The sequence below is a fragment of the Pagrus major genome, chromosome 21, assembly GCF_040436345.1.
Source record: "Pagrus major chromosome 21, Pma_NU_1.0".
Classification (NCBI taxonomy): Eukaryota; Metazoa; Chordata; class Actinopteri; order Spariformes; family Sparidae; genus Pagrus; species Pagrus major.
The window spans coordinates 25,758,135-25,775,210 of NC_133235.1; the positions used below are offsets into that span (position 1 = coordinate 25,758,135).

The 17,076-nt window shown below is 41.6% G+C and overlaps 2 protein-coding genes across 3 annotated transcripts; one reads left to right on the top strand and one right to left on the bottom strand.

Moving 5' to 3' along the window:
* Window positions 1-766: 766 nt before the first annotated feature.
* Window positions 767-7,896, bottom strand: sugp1 (SURP and G patch domain containing 1). 2 transcript variants are annotated; one of them, XM_073491101.1, is made up of 14 exons: window positions 7,789-7,896; window positions 7,052-7,220; window positions 6,802-6,905; window positions 6,199-6,447; window positions 5,918-6,041; window positions 5,718-5,818; window positions 4,041-4,164; window positions 3,621-3,949; window positions 3,361-3,467; window positions 3,064-3,241; window positions 2,837-2,943; window positions 1,837-1,982; window positions 1,459-1,588; window positions 767-1,313 (listed from the first exon to the last, which is right to left on the bottom strand). In XM_073491101.1, the coding sequence occupies exons 1-14, from the start codon at window positions 7,805-7,807 to the stop codon at window positions 1,287-1,289; spliced, it is 1,914 nt and encodes a 637-aa protein (XP_073347202.1). In that variant the 5' UTR covers window positions 7,808-7,896; the 3' UTR covers window positions 767-1,286. The 2 variants fall into 2 exon arrangements, with proteins under 2 accessions (XP_073347202.1, XP_073347201.1); XM_073491100.1 differs by having other exon boundaries at window positions 6,802-6,908.
* Window positions 7,897-9,104: 1,208 nt separating this feature from the next.
* On the top strand, window positions 9,105-15,509 carry rnf126 (ring finger protein 126). The gene is made up of 9 exons (XM_073491241.1): window positions 9,105-9,225; window positions 11,363-11,421; window positions 11,512-11,572; window positions 11,664-11,902; window positions 12,288-12,356; window positions 12,458-12,527; window positions 12,876-12,969; window positions 13,561-13,676; window positions 14,357-15,509. Exons 1-9 carry the CDS (start codon window positions 9,151-9,153, stop codon window positions 14,507-14,509), a joined length of 936 nt encoding a protein of 311 aa, XP_073347342.1. The 5' UTR covers window positions 9,105-9,150; the 3' UTR covers window positions 14,510-15,509.
* Window positions 15,510-17,076: the final 1,567 nt, after the last annotated feature.

Below are 17,076 nucleotides of genomic sequence, written 5' to 3' on the forward strand. Positions count from 1 at the left end.
TAAGAGAAGCCGAGCTCCTTGTACTATTTTGCACCTGAACAATAATACTCGGTACAATAGGTCTTGTTTCTCCTGCGGCCCACCACTAAGTTTCAGTTTGGGCCTGCAAACGGGGGAAAACATGCGGCCACCCTCGCTAACTGTGCACTGCACCTCTTGGTCGGTCTGTGATCTGTGACCGACTGAAAGTGAGAGTGAAATAAAACTGTTAGATCTTTTTTTAGTTCGGTGCATGAAATTCACCTGGTACTTTCCAGCAGACACCTCCGTGGAGGAGCTCGCTCAGACGATATATGCTTGTGACGCTCATTTTAATACAGTCCGATGCCTGGCTCATGGGTCAAACCAGATGGCACCTTAGCAGGATTTTTTTGTTAAGGGAGCTCAGGTCAACTCTGACCATGTCACTCGCCATCCGGTGCCTTGTTTTAGCTTCTGCTGTGGCTTAAGTTGCCTCTGACTGAGTGGCCAACTCTCTTGCTTAGCTGGGATTTCAAAGTTATATTTATCCCATGTAAACCCCCCAGGGAATGACAAGCTGAAGGTCTGATTTCACTGATCTGTCACCCTCCTCACCACAGGCCGCTTCGGCCTGGTCAACTCGACTCAATGACCCGCTGCCGTCCAGAGCCACACAGAAATGAATACGGACGGCAGCTACCGACACGAGTGGATGAAAACCTGCACACAGTGTACCATTAACAAGGCGAGCTCGTCTTAGCTCCTAATAAACAGTGAATAAACACATCAGTCCTGCAGACATATCTGTGACTCCTCATGTCAGTAAGTGGCATTTTTTTTTTATTGTGAACACTGATGGGTGTAGTGAAAGGAAGCAAACATGAGTTACAGCACAACAAGGAAGATTATGCAAGAATTATACAGGAGCTTTCGTACGAATACATAACAGTGTTATCTAGTCAGGTTTGTAATGTCGGGTCGGGCTTTGACAGCCAACACAATGTGAACACAAACTGAAGAGAGAAATGTAGAAGTCAGACAGTGCAGGTCGATATATTTAAAAAGGAGTTACAGTATTAAACTGAAATGTAACAAAACTGCTGTTCCATTATTGAAAGACATTACTTGATTTTGTTCCCGATCCAAATCAAATCTCAAACGAGAGGGAGTCTTCCAACCTTTATACTCGTCTCCACACACTTAAAATTTTAAAATGTCTATTGTGCAACAGTGTCCTGGTACAACCGAGCACGGCCGTGGCAGCTGCCAAAAAAACAGCTTTTAAGTTATGATTAACAAGAATAAACAAAAAACAGGCGTCTACATTAGTAATATGGTCTCCGTGGATTATTCTGTGGAAACACAAATGAAAACACCAGATTAAAATCAAACACTTTAACAACGAGTGTAGATTTATACGTTCTGTTTCACATTAGCAAATAAAATGTTAGAATAAATTGGTGCGACAATCAGTAAACAATATGAAACAGATGTTACCAGTGGGTTGGGCCTGAAGCGGTAAGCGAGCATCATCCTCTTTCTGTAAGCGTCGTATTCGTCGTCATTTTTTGTGAGCTCGGCCGGACGCTCGACTCCGAACCCGGCTCCGTTCATCGCCGTGGTTCCCCTGGAGCGGGACGGAGAGACGGACAAAGTGAGTTTCTCTTTTCATGTCGGTCTGGTAATATGAGCGCCGAGTGCGAGTGTTACTCTCTCGCACGTAAAGGTTAAGAAGGACATTTGTTAGTGGAAAAAAACACTCAGATTGTGTCTGTTGTGAACAAATGACAGTTTGAAAAGATATTTAAAACACTTGAAATGGTATATTTTCCCATATGATTCAAAGAAAAGCAAATGTACTGAAGATGCACTCACTTGTTGACAGGGGCCTTGATTCCCTGTCCTTCACTGCCGAGGCCTTCACCCTCCTTCCAGCCCATCTTCATAAGCATCCGGAAACCCAGATTCTCCACCGTCAACTTAAACTCTTTGTACTCTGAGTAGTCCGGGTCCCGACCCTCCTGCAAGTCAGGAAAGATTCAAGGTGTGCATTCAGGCTTTCAACACTTTAGAGGTGCATAATTTCACTGTCTCCAACTCGGTATCTTCTCAGAAATACTTTGTGTCAGTACAATATACTCCAACTACTTATCTTAATATGCTCAAACGCTACGCTGTGTGGCATTTAACAACAACATCTTGGGTCTTTTGTGACTGCTGACTTTCCAATAACTTCCTGTGATCTATGGACATGGTATCTCTATGGACACACTGTTGCTGTTTTCAGCTATTAAAAGGGGGGGGGGGAGTGTGGTTTCCACAACAGTGCCAAATTGAATTTAACAGACTTTCAAATAAACAAGTGGCAATTACAGCCTCCTCCTGGGGATCCCTCTGGAGGAGCTAGAGGAATTTGCAGCGAAAAGAGACATCGGAGTTGCTCTGCTGGCTTTTGCCACAGTGCCCCCCGAACTGGATGAGCGGCTTGAAAACAGAGTCATGGATGTATGATTACAATCCTGTTTACAGACATTTTGACTGACTTTAGTTCTGCTAAATTATGTATGGCCTTCCAGTGGAAAAGCACACATTTAATGGCTAATAGTCGCTGCAAATTACACTAAAGATGCATGCAACAAGTTCAACAGTACTCTGAGGAGATTGTGCTTATGTTCTCTGTACACAACAAGCCTCTTAAAAACACACATTATAAACATTTAATGAGCTGTGGGATGTCGATGAACGTATTTACATTAGTTTGGAGCCTTCGTCTCTAAAACTGAGATTAATGGATAAGGGCAATCCTCGCGGTTGTACACAAGCAAAATCCTTCCATATTAGGCTCGGGAACAAGTGAATTCAGAGGGAAACTGACCTTGAGCGCCTTGAAGGTCTCCATGAACTTCTCCAGCTCCTCAGGAGGCAGGAAGTCGCCAATAAAGTGTTTCCCTTTGCCCATTTCTGTCAGGGATTCTGCCCACTCTGGAAAAGTGCAGACAAGCAACAGCCACTTTACCTTGATGAGAGCTTGATTACGAAGCACTGACAGCTGCTAGTGTAGCAAAAGCATGAACAGTTCTCAATACTGAACGTCAGCCGTACCTCGAGTCTTCTCCATTTCCATCTTTCGGAGGCGATGCTCCCAGGTGCCTGCCTGCTGGTCCACCTCTTCATCACTGTCGTACTCGTGTTGGTGGTCTCGGATGGCCTTCTCCCACATCTGCTGCATCTCTGCCATCGCGCGCTTGTGCTTCATGATCATGTCGTACATCTCTTGCATCTACAGACACACACAGTGGGCAACACATATACTGATGAAAGAGAGTGGGTGCAGTATAGATTTAGAAATCAGCGACTCGATTTTAACTAAATAAATGTATTTGGTTGATATTTTCATACCTCTTGTTGTTCTTTGAGTTGTCTCTTCTGGTCTTCTGACAGTTCGGTCACTCCTACCAGACCATGAGGCTTCCCCTTCTTATAGCCGAGACCTCTGAGCTCCTGGGCTGAAACAGACAATCACCACCAACTTTTATTTTCATAGATTCATTGTTGGATCAGCTGATAGTGTGGCCAAAATAGCAAATTAAAATGTGATTTCAAAAACTATGCCTATTTAAAAAATGATACATCCCATTAATAGATAGTAGTTTATGTACCAGAGAGAGAGGGCGTGTTGGGATCCGGAACAGTCAGCTCTTGAGGGATAACGATGGGAGGAATGGGCAACTCGACTTTGTCATCCTCGGACCCCCATCTACTCTTCCTCTTTCGTTTGACAGGCGGAGTCTCTCCCTCCTGGATGTGGGGTAGAGGAGCGTGGTTCAGCGGTGGAGGGGTTCCCAATAATGGCGGCGCAGCTGGTCGATGGAGGTCTCTCCCTGACTCAGCTGCTGGAGGTGAAGAGCTCTGGGACGCTGCAGCACGACACTCCTGTACTTTCTCTTTGTAGAAGCGGAAGGCTGGACTTTGCTGGTCATATAAGAAACTAAAGAAGAACAGAAGATATTTTGTGTGAGGTAAATGACAGAACAAAACATGAGAAGATTAGAAACGGAGTCACATGTAAAGCAACTGACCTGAAGGCAGGGTTGTCTCGATTGCGCTCAGCAGCGAGGGCTTCCACCTCGGGGCCACCGTCCGCCACAAACCTGGCCAGCTTCTCAGCCACCTGCTGGGTTTCCGCATCCACTGGGGGGGAGACTTTAAGCAGCCTATCAGTACTGGGACTCAATTCACACTCTACTACTGTACCGTACTCAACTGGCCCTCACACACCACCAGTCTAGAGCCAATAGGGGATAAGAGGAGGAAGGAGCAAGGAGGGACAGGGGTGGTGAATAGGGAACTGTATGGATGTGAGGCTTGTACTGTAACAAATGAAGACCATATAAAGCCCACAGAAACTGCACCACATACAGTGTGAATCTTCTTTCTTCATGTTAAATGTTGTGACTACAATCTTTACTCCACTTATAATAAAACTTAGCCATATTCACATCATCATTTATTGGCTAAAGTGAAGTACTTTATGTGCAGCCTTTAAAGTCGAATCCAAAAACAAATGTGTTTTTTTTTTTTTTAAACACCAGAGAATAACCTGAAGAAGCCACGTCCTGTATATGCACGACCACAAACAAGAAACAGTTTGATGGTGAACCAGATTAGCACCTTGACTTGAATTTATTTTTGTACAACAGTGGGTGTCTGTCAGAATGCAACTGAATATTTCTATCAATAACACAGTTTTACTCAAGTAAGAGACCTCAAAGGCAAATCACACGCAGGGTTTCTACAGGCTTCAACACATTATGAACCTTTTTAAGATCATGAATGCAACTGAAGACCTATTTTGTGTCCATACCAGCAAAAAAAAACATTACAAAGGATATGAGAATTACTTGCAAAATAAATGAATTTATTCTTTGATGATGCTCCCAATGAGAATACAGAACAATACTGAATGATGGAAGATGTTTGCTGGTGGCTTTTTACAATGACTTTTATAATTTTGTTTGTTTTTTTTACTTCCTATGCAACCCCGAAGTTCCTTATTTGACCATTTCCTTGTCATTTTTCTTTTGCTTCAACGAGCACTATATGCACTGTTCTCGAGCCAGATCTCATCAAACTTTGACTAACCCATTAGATGAAAGTAACATTAACACACACTGTTTTGACTTATTATGTTTGAAAGTAGCGTTTGCCCACATACCACACTGCAACACACTAGCTGGGTGTGCTCTAATAAATGAATAGATTAATTTTCTTGTTTTGTTACAGTGTAACAGTTTGTTACAGATTTTCCCCAAAACACATCTAAAAGAGAGGCTGAAGTACTCTTTAAAGCCTTAAATTGAGATGATTTTGACTGTTTAATCATTCTTATACAAACTGCAGAATGAGCATATGCATATGAGTAGGCCGTCACATTTTAATGAAGAATACAATAAGTGATTCTTCTTGCAATGCCATCAGGTGAAAGTCTCCAGTTAACAGGGAATGTTGAACTGGTCCTTTGCTCCTGCTGTTTTCATTTGGGGAAACACTTCTAATGGCACATTTACTCTGGTTTATGAAACTAAACTGTGCTATTGAGAAACACAGGGTTTGAGAGGCTATGATAACTGGTGACTATAATTGAAACTGACTATACTATAGACGTACTCTCTGCCCCTTTTGCAATATTTCTGAGTGGAAAGGCAAGACAAAGACAACAGGGACAAAAGACTGAGCGTGAGAAGAGATAAACTCACCATTATCTGATGTATTCTCAGGTCTTAGAAAATCTTTTCTCAATCTTGCAACTCTTTTTTTGTAGTAGAGATACTCCATGCTGTTCTCATCATATAAAAACCTGAGAGGCAAAGAAAGCATTTGAAATCAGATGAGTTTAAAAATACTGCACTTGTACTGTTAATAAATCTAGAAGAGCTAAACTCTCCTTTAAACTTACGTGAAAACAGGATTGTCCTTGTAGTCCTCCCTGGCTTTCCTCTCCAGCTCAGGTCCTCCCTCCGCCACAAAAGAAGCCATCTTGTCGATAATGAGTCTGGTGTCTGAATCCTCTGGGGGAGAGACTTTAAGCAGGCTATGAGTACATTTACTCTATGGGCACCTATGACAAAATGCCAGTCACAAGGCATCTGTGCCACTGGAGTAGGCAGAAGATGCACTGAAATGTCCAAGCCATGGAGTTGTCCAGAGACACACTGAAAAACACAGGCCTTGAATTACCTTTCATCTCTAAGAATCTGGAGTAATCAGCCTCTCCCTCCTCATCTTCGTCATCCGGAGAACAAAACACACTCGGTCTCTGGCTGAGAACAGGATTCTTCTTGGACTGTGAGTAGTTCTTGAACTGACTGAGCATGCTACTGACACCGAGGCCAGGCCGCTTGCCAACAAGGATGCTCTTCTTTTGAAGCGCATTTCCTCCTGGTGATGAAGCGGAGGTTGAGGAAGTTTTGGTATCACTAGTTGAACCTAGAAAGAGCACAAAAGACACACGTTTAAAGTATCTAGCACAAGCCTTCAGGCAAATGCCATTGTAGTTTTGCAAAAGACAATAAGGCTTTTTCCTCAACTAGAACAGCTGGCAGTTAGCCATCGCAAGAAGGTAACGTTCACAGTCAAGATGTCCTTTGTCCCAGACTGTCAAGGATTTTTTGTAGACAGCTTGGAGATACTTTATCTATCTTCAATGTGAGCCAAAACAACAAGGTCACAGCTATCATTCTGAGCTCCTATTGCTGTGCTAAATTTCACAATCCAACATCGCTGTGATAATTCCCCTGACTGTAACCTTCTGTTCAAAACTGTGTAGATCAAGGTACTAACCAGACACATTGTTGGGTTTGTCCTTCTGCATCTTCATGAACTGCTGTAAGAAGCTTCCATCGTTTACAAATTTGTTTGAGGACGGTCCTTGAAGACTGGGAGAACTACTGAGATCAGAGTAGAGTAGTATTTGTTATAACTGGAGGTTGATGTTGGTGTCAAAGAAAAACATTCATGCATACTCACTGACAGCACCAGGCATTAGCACGCTTAAAATAATTCTTGCGTCAGTCCAAAAGCATATCGTTACCTGGGAGGCAGGGGTTTGCTTGGGGTTTGCATATTCATTTTGGCTTTCTCTGCCATTTTGGCCTCGATCTCCTTCTTCTTCTGAGCTATGAGCTTCTCTTGACGGAGAATATTCATGTTCATCTTGTTTTTCTGTGGCTGGCCAGGCTTGGGCTTCCATCCTCCTCGCCCTACAAAATATAAAAGGGATAACTGGAATATATGAAAACAATAAGCATGTTATAATGCATTGTATCTGGAAGTTGATGCTTCAAAAGACACACTTTCTGATATGCTATTAAATGTCCCCCGCAGTTATTAGATATTAGTAGGGTTCAACTTATACATGTATTCGTAATAGTGAAACTTTGCATTGCATACCAGCAAATCAGAGTGCTTCTCTGCACCAGACAAACACTGTTGCAGTACACAGGGTTACTTTTAACAGCTATTAAGACTTGAACAGGCGACTTTTTTGTCACTGAATGTGGAAAATCACTTGAAGGAAAGTCGGGCATTTGTTAAGTACATTCAATGCAAAATATCTTGTTGATTATTATGTTACCCATCTAGTTTAACTTCCACAAGAGCTAACCACTAGCTATGGCTATACGCTAAGCTAAGCTAAGCTAGCTGTCCAACGGCTACACAAGTTAGCTAGTTTACAGCTATCCTGGCTAAATGTAGTGTTCAGGCTACTGAGGGTAACTGCGACATATTTAGCCTTAGCATCTCGGTAAATTAAGGGTAAATATTTACCTGAGTCGCTAGACTCCATGCCGTAGCTGGGTTTAAAAATATTTTTTCGAAAACAACGCCAACGGACTACAACAAGGCCTCCAGCTGCCCGCTAGTAGCTGAGACGTGCGAGCAGCTCGGACGAGAAGCTCGCCGAAGCAATGGCGACACTTCCGGTCTTAGCGTCTTCAGAATAAAAGCATCACCTCTGCTTAAACTGTGATCTCTACAAATCCACAGTACCCCAGACATTAACTAAAAAACCCCACAGTGTTACACAAAAGCGAAAGCAGATCTAAGGATTAATCCAGTGTACATTACATTGTTACATTCAAGTAATTACTTGTAGAATGTAATGCAATCCAGCACAATAGCCCTGTCTACATCATTATGTGTAGTTGTGTTGTCATGATGCTGAACACAGTTTGCTTGCAGGGGTATTGAATTGCATCAGGTTTTAAAGGAGAACTGAATAATCTGGTAACTCAAACCAAATATAGCAAAATATGCTTGAGGACTGTGCCTTCACCACACTCTGCAACTGGCTATTGGACTTCCTTAGAAGCAGACCCCAGGCAGTCACACCTCCTCTACCTTAGTGCTCAACACCAGGGCCCCCCAGGGCTGTGTGCTCGACCCCCTCCTGTTCACACTGCACACCCATGATTGCACTCCCAGACACCTGGAGAACTCGATTGCGAAGTAAGCGTCATTATGATTTTGTTACCTTCAGCCTTAAGGACACCTTCCTTAAAATGATAAATGACATTTTTTTGTGTTGTGACTGATAAATTATGAATGTAAGACAGGGTAAATGATAAAACGTGACTGTTTAAATCCAATCGCTTGATAATTTATCAATACATACCCCTCTATTTTTCAATTTACCTGCATTTTTATCAAATATTTTTTACTTTCACCCCTCGTAGCAGACTTAGCTGTATACACCAATGTCTTAATGTCTGTTATGAATGGCTGAAAATTAGGGCCTGCCATGATCATTCATTAAAAACTGGGGTCTATATTTTAGTGTGTAAGTACAGGTGTTATGGAAAGTATTGACGTCCCAGTGACAGAAAGACATTCGTGCCCAGCTTATATGGTTGCTCAACATCTTCTACTGTTCAAAAATATACTTATGATAAAAGTGTGTTTTTTTTATGTAACTAGGCACATTTAAAAATACATTTTGTGAGACTTTTATTGTCATGTAAATATCAAACCGGAAGTCTTCTTCTCGGTAAGTTTTTCTAGCTGCCATGGTAACGTTACGTAGGCGCTCGTACGCTTCCGCTTCCACCGCTTTTCCCAAAGCAAAAGTCAGGGCTTCTTGTCCCTCGCTGCTATCCGTCCGTATCGCACGAACCGCTCTCCTGCTTAGAAATGGCTGAAGCTCCCCCACGGCCCTGCCGGTTTTTTTGTCACCGGTGTTCAGCAGAGATTAGTCCTCGTTTACCGGTAAGAGACACATTTACCCGATTAAATTTGGGGCTTGTGTGTGTGTGTTTTTTTTTTTGTGTGTGTGTGTGTATTTGTGTCGCACGCGCACACCCAGTCACGTCGACCCACTGCTGCTGTTCGGCTAAGCTAGCTAGCTAGCCCCACAGGCAACAACGGTCCAGAGTGACAGCCGAGTGGTAGTAATTAAGTTGGCGGGTTACACTCGTGTTGTGATGTTGTGTTTTTAGGTGTTGACATTCAACTGTATGTATAATGAATAGTAGCTAGACGGAGCCCATCTTCACAGCCTGACATGTCTCATAGCGGTGGCGTTTAACGTCAGCAGGCAAGCTAACACAAGAAAGCGTAGGTTCACTTTTTCTTTTTTTTTTTTATAGTCAGGTTTTTAGCAGGTTGTGGTTTATTTTACTGATGCTCAAGTCAGCTAATATGTCAGCTCTACATCTGGATCTGTTGTCTTGGTGACTTGGTGCTTGTGTATTGTGGGAGAGAGGTAAAACTTTCGCTACACAGAGAGCCCAGTCTCAGTCGGTGAACATTGCTGCTGAGGCAACAGCCCGCCAGCCACAGCAGCCTGTTGTCAAGCCATTCATGGGAAGCTTCTTGAACGTTACAGTACAGTTACTTTATTGACAGTCAGCCAGCTGCTCACCTGTGTGACAGCACGCATACTAATTGAAGGTGCTCATAATGTGTGATCTATAGAGGCTGCAGTCTGTGGTCCTGTTGAATTGTATTGCCTAACACTGACAGGCATTTCTACAATGTTGTCCATCCCATTTGTTTCAGTGATATTAGAAACACCTCTGAGAGAGGAAAGTTGAATCAACACTCTCTAACACCTTACAACACCTTACAACATTCATGTGTATGAATGTTGACTACTTAATCTGTTAAGTTGCACTTGTCTATGGGATGCTGCTGGGAAAAAAGGCCCAGTTTCTAATAGTTAAATAATGTGTGATCAGATCATTGCACAGACTCCAGTGTCCAAATATCGATACATGTGGATTCTGAATATTTGAAATGGTCTCAATACTCGTTGTTCGCAGTATCAATACACCGATACTAGTTGCGACTTTTGTCCGACACTGAGTTGACATAGCCCCACTTTCTTAAGACCTACATTAACTTAGATTTGGGCCGGGCAATATATACGATATATGACATTATCGATATGAGACTACATTTCATCTGAGATTGTGGATACCGTTATATCACGATATGGCTTAGGTGTTGTCTTTTCCTGGTTTTAAAGGACGCATGACAGGAAAGTAATGTTATTTCCTGAACTTATTCGATCCACTTAGTCATCATATCCACATTACTGATGTTTATTTATCATAAATTTCATTGTCCTAATGTTTTGTGAAAGTACAAATAGTCATCCCTAAAATATTATCACAATATTAATATTAAGGAGTTATTTGGTCAAAAATATTGTGATATGAAGCTTAATCATTTAAGCCTTTGAGGACATTTTAAGAGATATCTACTGTGAATCGCAATTTAGCCTAAAAATACCATGATATTATTTTAAGACCATACCGCCCAGCCCCAACTTAGATGCTGTTGTTCTTAACACACTGCACAAGCCTTTCTCTGTTCAACTTTAAATAGAAAATCTAAAATAGTATGCCCTCAATGTTGTGTCAATTTTTCACTGTGCTAATAAACATTCTATCAAATATCAATATTTTTCAAGGTATTGTGTTGTTAGAATAAGTTACAAAAAAAATTGTGACAACACTCATAGACTCACGTACTCGCCAGTAGTGTTTCCAGTATTTCAGGCAGTAATGGAGGCTTTTCTGATACTGGGATCGGTGTTCGAAAAGCCCTAATTTTGTCCACCCCATTTTATATCAGTGATGGTAGGCTTAATATTACACACACCTCTAACACAATACAATTTAAAAGCCGCACACAGCCTCCAAATGACGATACAGTTTGGTCCACACCTCTAATGCTCTAACCTAAACCTTACAACCCTCATGATGGTAGGATTTCTTTGCTGAGCTGTTGAAGTAGCGTGCATTAGTTTTAGCCAGGTGTACTGAATTAACAGATGACTGTGTATGTGTTAGTTTTGGTGAATACATAGTAGATGTTCATCTTTATGTTTTCACTGTAGGACTATACCTGTCCACGTTGTGAATCTGGCTTCATTGAGGAACTGCCTGAAGAAAGAAGGTACGGAGGATTATTGTGTGTCTTGTTAATTTGATGTTTTAAAGCAGATACATTTGAGTACCAGTTTTTGCACTTTCTGTGTTTGTCCAGTACTGAAAATGGGTCCGCATCCACGTCCTCCACTAGTGATCAGAACCGCCCAGCCTTTGAGGTCAGTGTGACTTGTTATATCAGCTGGCCCAGGAAAACATTTTGCACCCTGCAGCACTATGATTTGACTTTGTCTTTCTCTTTTCTACTAGAACATGGATCACCAACATTTATTCACATTCCCCTCTGGGTACGGTCCGTTCGCCCTCGGGATTTTTGACGAAAACTTCGACCTTCGAACGCGGCTACCTGCAGAGGACAACAGGGAGACAGAAAACAGGAGAGAAAGGGAAATGGCATCACGGCAGCGATACAGTGCGCGGCAACCACGGGGTCGACATGTTCCTCGACGACAGGGTACGCGCCACGAAGGAGTGCCCACATTAGAGGGGTGAGACATTTTCAGCAGTAGAGTGTGTGTGGGAGGTTGTTGTGGGACACGAGGATACAGGTAGAGGATTCGCTTCTTTTGTGCGAGTAATACTTGCATCACATGCTATGGTGTAAAATACTTAAACAATATTTTTCCCAGTTTTATAATATGTAGACATAATCTTAAACATAATGTAGCATTTGGCTTGAAGTGATCTGCTATGGCTCATACCAGAAGCATTTTACCTATCTAGTATTACTGTGTGTGTTAAGACCATTAAATTATTATGTACAGACATTTTCCCCTTTATTTAATTTACCTAAGAAGACAAGTTGAATATCTCTGTTTGAGTCAACAAATGCTTATTGTAACTGTTTTTCTGTGATGTTTTTTCTGGATACAGAATTATCCAGCAGCTAGTAAATGGAATTATAGCACCTACAGCCATGCCAAATATCGGGATGGGACCATGGTAAGTGTTAAAAAAATGGTGTTGCATGCTCAAGTAAGTAAAATGAGGCTCACTGTGTTAACTGTTGTTCTTTGTTTGTCGACCACCTCCCTGTCTTTCAGGGGTATGCTACATTCCAACCCAATGGACTACGCCTGGGGTGCCAATGGTCTTGATGCAATCATTACACAGGTATAAGTGGTGATCAAACTGCACATAAATAAGGCGACTATAGTGTCCCAAGAGCCTTTTCATTAAAGCCCTACAAATTCACAAAATCATAATTAATATGTTTGAATTGTGTAATCATTTTTTTATAGCAATATAATGATACCAGGATCCAAAAACCTAAAAGTGGTTCATACATTTTAAAGAAAGTGGCTTTTTGTTAGGATGGAGTATACATGGAAGGTACTCCATCTTCAAATCAGACATATAGATGAGCAAGATTTTGGAAAAGAACGTCTTTAAAGTTGTCGTTTCCAGAACAACCTCATTCTCGCAGTCATTTATTGGGATTCTGCTCTCTTTCACTTGTAGTTATTGAACCAGTTTGAAAACACGGGTCCCCCTCCTGCAGACAGAGAAAGGATAAAGAGTTTACCCACCATCCACATTACAGAGGAACATGTTGGTAAGTCCACGGCTCCCTCACAGACTCTCACTTACTGTTACTCACTCGTCGTCTCTCGGTATTCCTTTTGATCAGCATTGTGCTGTGTACTGGCTCAGACGAACATAAATATGCCATTAATATCCTCTAAGCATATTTTATACAGAACTAACCTTTGCATTGGCCTTTAAGTCAATTCAGTAACAATGTTTCCTCTATTGTGAGTAGAAATCTGACAATAACTGCCTCTGAAATGTAGTGAAATTATATTTTCTTTTATGGTTTTTAGTCTTATATTATTATACTAATGTGGAATGACTCCTACACATATATGCACTTGTATTTTAACTTTTACCATGTTTTTTGTTAGTGGTAGAGAGGTGAAGTGCTTGAATTTAACCTTACACTGTGTTAACTAAAATAAACCCAGTCAGTGTGAACACAGTCTTCCATGCAGCTGACGCATGTGATCGTGGGTCTCACACAGACACACACACAGACAAACACACACACACACACACACACACACACACACACACACACACACACACACACACACACACACACACAGACTGACACACACAGACAGTCTGTTGCTTTCTGTTTGTGCAGGTGCTGGTTTAGAGTGTCCTGTGTGCAAAGAAGACTACAGCGTTGAGGAGAGTGTTAGACAACTGCCGTGCAATCATTTGTTTCACAATGACTGTATAGTACCATGGCTGGAACAGGTATGTATTTCTATCATTTCTATTGGTATCAGCTACACTTACTTTATAACTACATAATGGCAGATTTGTGACTGATGTACTTCATCCAACCAGTCATTGTGTTCATGTTTGCTGTTTTCTCGTATGGAGGGGAGTTGTTTTGTTTTGCTCTAACCAATCTGTAGTGGGTAAGCTGTGAGTCCTGCTGTTGTCATTTTGAGTTAACTCTACTAAACCTTTGATATCGGTCGCTGGAAGCCGTTGACTCGACTCTTCTTACACTGATCAAAGAAATCTCTCAATTTGAGAGGAAGTATTTTTCAGTAAGCGGCTGTATGACACCTTCTCACCCACTTTTTTGCCATTTTTCTGTCACTATTTAACACGAATGTCGTAAGCTACTGGTCTAAGATGGTGACATCCCTGTTGTTAATCACAACTACTGAGCTCTGATTGGTCAATCATTTCTTTAACCAAGGGAAACAGCAGCAGCCTTGTATGAATCACCGAACTAACCTCAGATGTGGGTGGCAAACACAGTGATTTGGAAGCAGGTTAATGTTAGCTATTCAATCACATGTGAATTGGTTTGACCTTGTGTGCTCAATACACTTGTATTGTAGAATTGGCTACAATTGTTTGTACCCTTTTTTTTTTCAACTGTACTGAAAACACTTCTCCTTTCTCCTTGTTTCTGACAGCATGACACGTGTCCTGTGTGCAGGAAGAGTCTTAGCGGTCAGAACACAGCCACAGACCCACCAGGGTTATCAGGAATGAACTTCTCTCCCTCCTCCTCCTCCTCTTCCTCCCCTAGCTCACCTAGCAATGAGAATGCTGCTAGCAACTCATAGATTTTTCACCGTCACCGCCACCTCACATCTGAAAACCTCACAACATAAGTCAGATAAGACCCAACGGCTCCAGGACAGTCGTCCGTCTCAATTCAAGCGGACGATATGAGTCGAGGTGAACTCTGTTGCAGACCGTTAGTCATCATCCCTCCCCCTGTGCTGATCGGATGCTGGGTCCAGGTCCTGCTGCTATCGTTGCTGAGTAATTGAGGAGGGGGGATTGGGCAGTGACGATGGAGGATCCAGAAAGGCTGTGAATAGTGATAATAAGATTGGGATTGTAACCTGAACCGGAGCAGAGTTTGAGTCGGAGTGGACTGCTTTTTGACTGAGACATGTCTTTGCCACGAGGCTGGGACACATTTTATATTTAAAAGACAAAATGCTCTTTTTTTTAAAAAAAAAATCCAACATTTCCTGTGGTGGTGCAGAGTACATAGATGTGTAGATAGAGAATTCATTTTGAACCGTGAGCCACTGTACAGCTACTGGATCAAACTAAAACCTTGTGGAGAGGAAGCTGAGTGTTTGCATCAGATTTTATTTATTTGCACCTTTTTTTTTTATTTTGCACAAAATTCTGTCTGATGTTGAGAATGTGAATTTGGATAAACTACTGAAAAAAAAAAAAGATTTTTCACATTTTTGCATTGGAAAAAGTCTTTTAGGACTTGTTTCTTTTCTTTCTTTCTTTCTTTTTGATTAGATTCTCTTTATTAGCGCTTGGTCCGGTGTACTTGGTGTGTGTTGACAAGGTAAAGATCCACACAGCTCAACAGTGGACACATTTTTAATCCACAGACCTACTTATTTATTGAACCCTTGCCCAAGACACAAATTGAGCAATGTAAAAGGAAAAAAAAAGACACATTAAAAAAAAAAACAGGCATGGGATCATCTTACCTCTATGGAACTGACCAAATGTGTTTCACAAAACAAGTGTTATTATTTTATTTACTGATTTTTCGTACGGTCACAATAAAGTGCTTAAACAAACACATTTGTGTTCTGCTGATAATGTGCAGTTTGATTTTACACATTTAATAACGCTCAAATCACACCTCAGTGGTTTTTAATTAGGAGAAAGACTACGGTTTTGCCATTTACTTGCCAAGGTGAGAGGAAGGAAGTAAGCAATTAAGATATTATTCTCACCTACTTTTCTCACGATCAGGACTGTTTCTTTGAAGCTTACTTTGCTTTAATGTATAAATTTATTGTGTGATATTTAAAGTAAGTGTTTAATCAAAGTTAGCCTCGTGTACTTCTTGAGGACTTTGACTGATCATGTTGTGAAGTGATTATTGGATAATTAATCACAACTCTGCCTCTTATGTGCATCAGTTGCACCACATTTTACGACATGTCATGCCCAATAACAAAAATCAACATTTTTAAGAAGGATTAACCCACCTTGGACATTTTCACATTTGATTGCCTCACAACATTGAATCAAAATAGAGTTAACGTGGCGTTTTTCACACTGATCCAGAGAAAAACACCTGTTGATGTCGAAGGGAAAGCAGATGTCTACAAACTTATATAAAGGTCACACCTAGATCAACACTGACCCTTGTCATGTCAGACATTTTGACTCGTCAAAGCAGGAAAAGTACAGGTGGAACTGGTAACGGTAATGACGGCTGCATTCTGCTCAGGTGACCCAGTTCCAGACTGGTATTGTGCTCACTCCTTGGCATATCTTCCTGGGACACATGAAGGAATGAAACCATCATTAATGGTATTTACACCTGCTGTTTTGACAGAAGCTAACTTCCAAATGGCATACTTAGCTGTAGCTGCCCACATTATGTACGGTTTCATGCAGTATGTATACAAGTGGGACATACTACGAATGAGCTTTCATCTGTCTGTGTTCTTTATCTTTTGCTGCACAGAGGATCGTGGGTCAGAATAGTCAGAAAAGCATGCTGGCAGTAGGACGTCGTGGTATGTTTGGCATACTGCATGTAACAATACTGATGCTGTTTTCCTAGTTGAAATTTCCCACTTCTAACCTCCAGCGTTCCAGGTGCACATTGCACAAAAACGTGTCTGACTGTGACAAGCTGATGTCTCTTTGATAAGTGTATACACGACTGAACCATCAGCAGTGCAGCCTGCTTGCATGTGTGAATAAAATAGATGAGGGAAAAAAATATTTTAAGGCATTTTCAGACTTGGAAATGTGTCTAAATAGTCAATGGCAGCACTTGTGTGCATCAGACAATGACCTCTTAATGAAATCAAGGTAGATGGATGGAGATCAGGAATTGTTAAGCTCCAAGTTGTCTGGACCGCTGCATAAATCTTTCTGTCTGCTGTGAAAGGGGTCTGTTGGTTATAAATATCACATTAGTAGTTTAATGGAGATCACATGTGCGTAGTCAGGCAGCAGGTTTCACTTGATTGTAGTATAAGTGCACCTGTATCTCCAAAGTCCGACTCTTGGTGAGTCAGTATCGACGCAAAACCCTCACCGGGAAGAGGGAAGGAACACTCCAATCAAACTAGGTGAGAAGCACAACACAGGACGGATATCAGAAAGTAAAGAGTGCAATAAACAG

What these genes read in the sequence shown, in the direction of transcription:
- sugp1 (XM_073491100.1), bottom strand. An exon ending in GGAAATGGAGAAGACTCGAG is followed by an intron (nt 2,944 to 3,063) that starts GTACGGCTGACG and finishes GCACTTTTCCAG; the next exon opens with AGTGGGCAGAATCCCTGACA. An exon ending in GCTTCAGGCCCAACCCACTG is followed by an intron (nt 1,314 to 1,458) that starts GTAACATCTGTT and finishes GTGTTTCCACAG; the next exon opens with AATAATCCACGGAGACCATA.
- rnf126 (XM_073491241.1), top strand. Translation starts at nt 9,151, where the DNA reads ATGGCTGAAGCTCCCCCACGGCCCTGCCGGTTTTTTTGTCACCGGTGT. An exon ending in GAACTGCCTGAAGAAAGAAG is followed by an intron (nt 11,422 to 11,511) that starts GTACGGAGGATT and finishes GTGTTTGTCCAG; the next exon opens with TACTGAAAATGGGTCCGCAT. An exon ending in AGAACCGCCCAGCCTTTGAG is followed by an intron (nt 11,573 to 11,663) that starts GTCAGTGTGACT and finishes CTTTTCTACTAG; the next exon opens with AACATGGATCACCAACATTT.